The sequence below is a fragment of the Rhinatrema bivittatum genome, chromosome 16 (genome assembly GCF_901001135.1).
Source record: "Rhinatrema bivittatum chromosome 16, aRhiBiv1.1, whole genome shotgun sequence".
NCBI classification, from domain to species: domain Eukaryota; kingdom Metazoa; phylum Chordata; class Amphibia; order Gymnophiona; family Rhinatrematidae; genus Rhinatrema; species Rhinatrema bivittatum.
The window spans coordinates 41940536-41942383 of NC_042630.1; the positions used below are offsets into that span (position 1 = coordinate 41940536).

General features: G+C 37.4%; 1 protein-coding gene across 1 annotated transcript; it reads left to right on the forward strand.

The window, feature by feature from the left end:
- Positions 1-370: 370 nt before the first annotated feature.
- On the forward strand, positions 371-1294 carry LOC115077510 (olfactory receptor 5V1-like). Its single transcript, XM_029579801.1, has one exon. It carries the CDS (start codon positions 371-373, stop codon positions 1292-1294), a length of 924 nt encoding a protein of 307 aa, XP_029435661.1.
- Positions 1295-1848: the final 554 nt, after the last annotated feature.

Below are 1848 nucleotides of genomic sequence, written 5' to 3' on the forward strand. Positions count from 1 at the left end.
CTCTCAATTGTTTACAGCATAATTCACCCCCATCTCCCTGTACCTGCATGCCCTCCCCTTCTATCCTAATAATTCATTCTGGACTTGATATCCATTTCTCTGATATTGTTTAAATGGTTTAACTGGTTTTGTACTGCTACCCAACTGTTAAGAATCTGTTTAACATTCTTATTACTGCTCAGTTACAAGATAAATGTATACTTTTGTAAACCGTTATGATGGCTCTACCGAATAATGGTATATAAAACTCATCAAATAAATAAATAAATAAATAAAATGTTTGGAACTACGGTTTAGTGAAAAATATATTATTCTTTCAACTACAATGTTTAACCTTTTTCTTTATGTTCAGATTAATAGTCACTAAACAATGGAGAAGGAGAATAAGACATCAACCACGGGATTCATTATTCTGGGATTTTCTAATCATTCACATCAGGAAATCTTTATTTATATAATAGTTTTACCAGCCTTCTTTATCTCTATTCTGGGAAACCTTGGGTTTTTAATATTAATGTGTTCTGACCATCATCTCCACAAACCCATGTACTTCTTCCTCAGTAACCTGTCCTTCATCGATATCTGTAACACCACAGTCACTCTCTCAACATTGCTGCAAAGTATCTTTAAAGGGCAAACATTAATTTCCTTCTTTCTATGTATGACACAGCTTTACTTTTTCCTGATTTTAACAAGTACTGAATTCCTTCTTCTCACTGCCATGGCCTATGATCGCTATGTGGCAATCTGCAACCCCTTACGATACCCTCTCATGATGAATAAAAGGATCTGTAGCTTACTGGTGGCTGCGTCATGGATAGCTGGATCTCTGGATGAAGTTCCTTTAGAAGTTTTCATATCTCAGTTCTCTTTTTGTGGCTCCAATGAGATTAACCATTTCTTCTGTGATCCCAATGCACTGCTAAAATTATCCTGTAGTGATACTCACAACTTTGAAATACTTGCACTGTCTGAAGGAGTATTTATGGCTCTTATCCCATTTCTTCTAATTCTATCATCCTACATCTTTATCATTGCAGCCATCCTAAAAATCAATTCTTCTGATGGGCGAAGCAAGGCCTTCTCCACCTGTTCCTCCCACCTCACAGTCGTTCTTTTATTCTATGGGACAATAATGTGTGTCTACATGAGGCCAAGTTCAATGCAATCACCGGAGCAAGATAAAATGTTTGCCCTCCTGTACACAGTACTCACCCCCATGCTAAACCCCTTGATTTATAGTTTCAGAAATCAAGAAGTGAAAAATGCCCTCAGAAAAATCATCAGAAAATAATATGAAAGGAAACAAACTTCTTTCTGCTTTCCATCTGAAATTCCATTTTGAATTAACCCTTATCTGGTACATCTTTATTTTATTATTATTATTATTTTTAATTTAAAATATGTTGTTACCTGGGCTCTGCACAGCTTGCGCCAGGGTAAAGGTAGACATACAGTATATATTGACAGTGCAGTTATGGACTGCATATAGAACCATGAAATGCTGCTAAATGTTAATAAAATCCTAACTTGAATTTATTTATTTTGTTGTTTTTCTTCTTTTATATAATTGACCACAATGAGGGAGATCTCTGCTTCTTTTGACTTACATTATCCAAACCAAAGGGAAAAAAAAATAAAACTCTGGGGAATAACTGGAAATTAAATGCATGCAATACAGGCCAGCAAGGGAGAGGGGAGCTAGTGAGGGCAGTGCCACTTTCTGTAGCTCTATCACGTGCTTCCCTTCATCCTGCACCTGCACCTCCATCCCTCTCACTTGCTGCAGAGCTTCCCCCACCCCTCACTCATCTCCCGTCCCTCATTCACTGCACCCCCTCACTCACA

Excerpts from the sequence above, each read along its gene's own strand:
- LOC115077510 (XM_029579801.1), top strand. The coding sequence starts at position 371 with ATGGAGAAGGAGAATAAGACATCAACCACGGGATTCATTATTCTGGGA.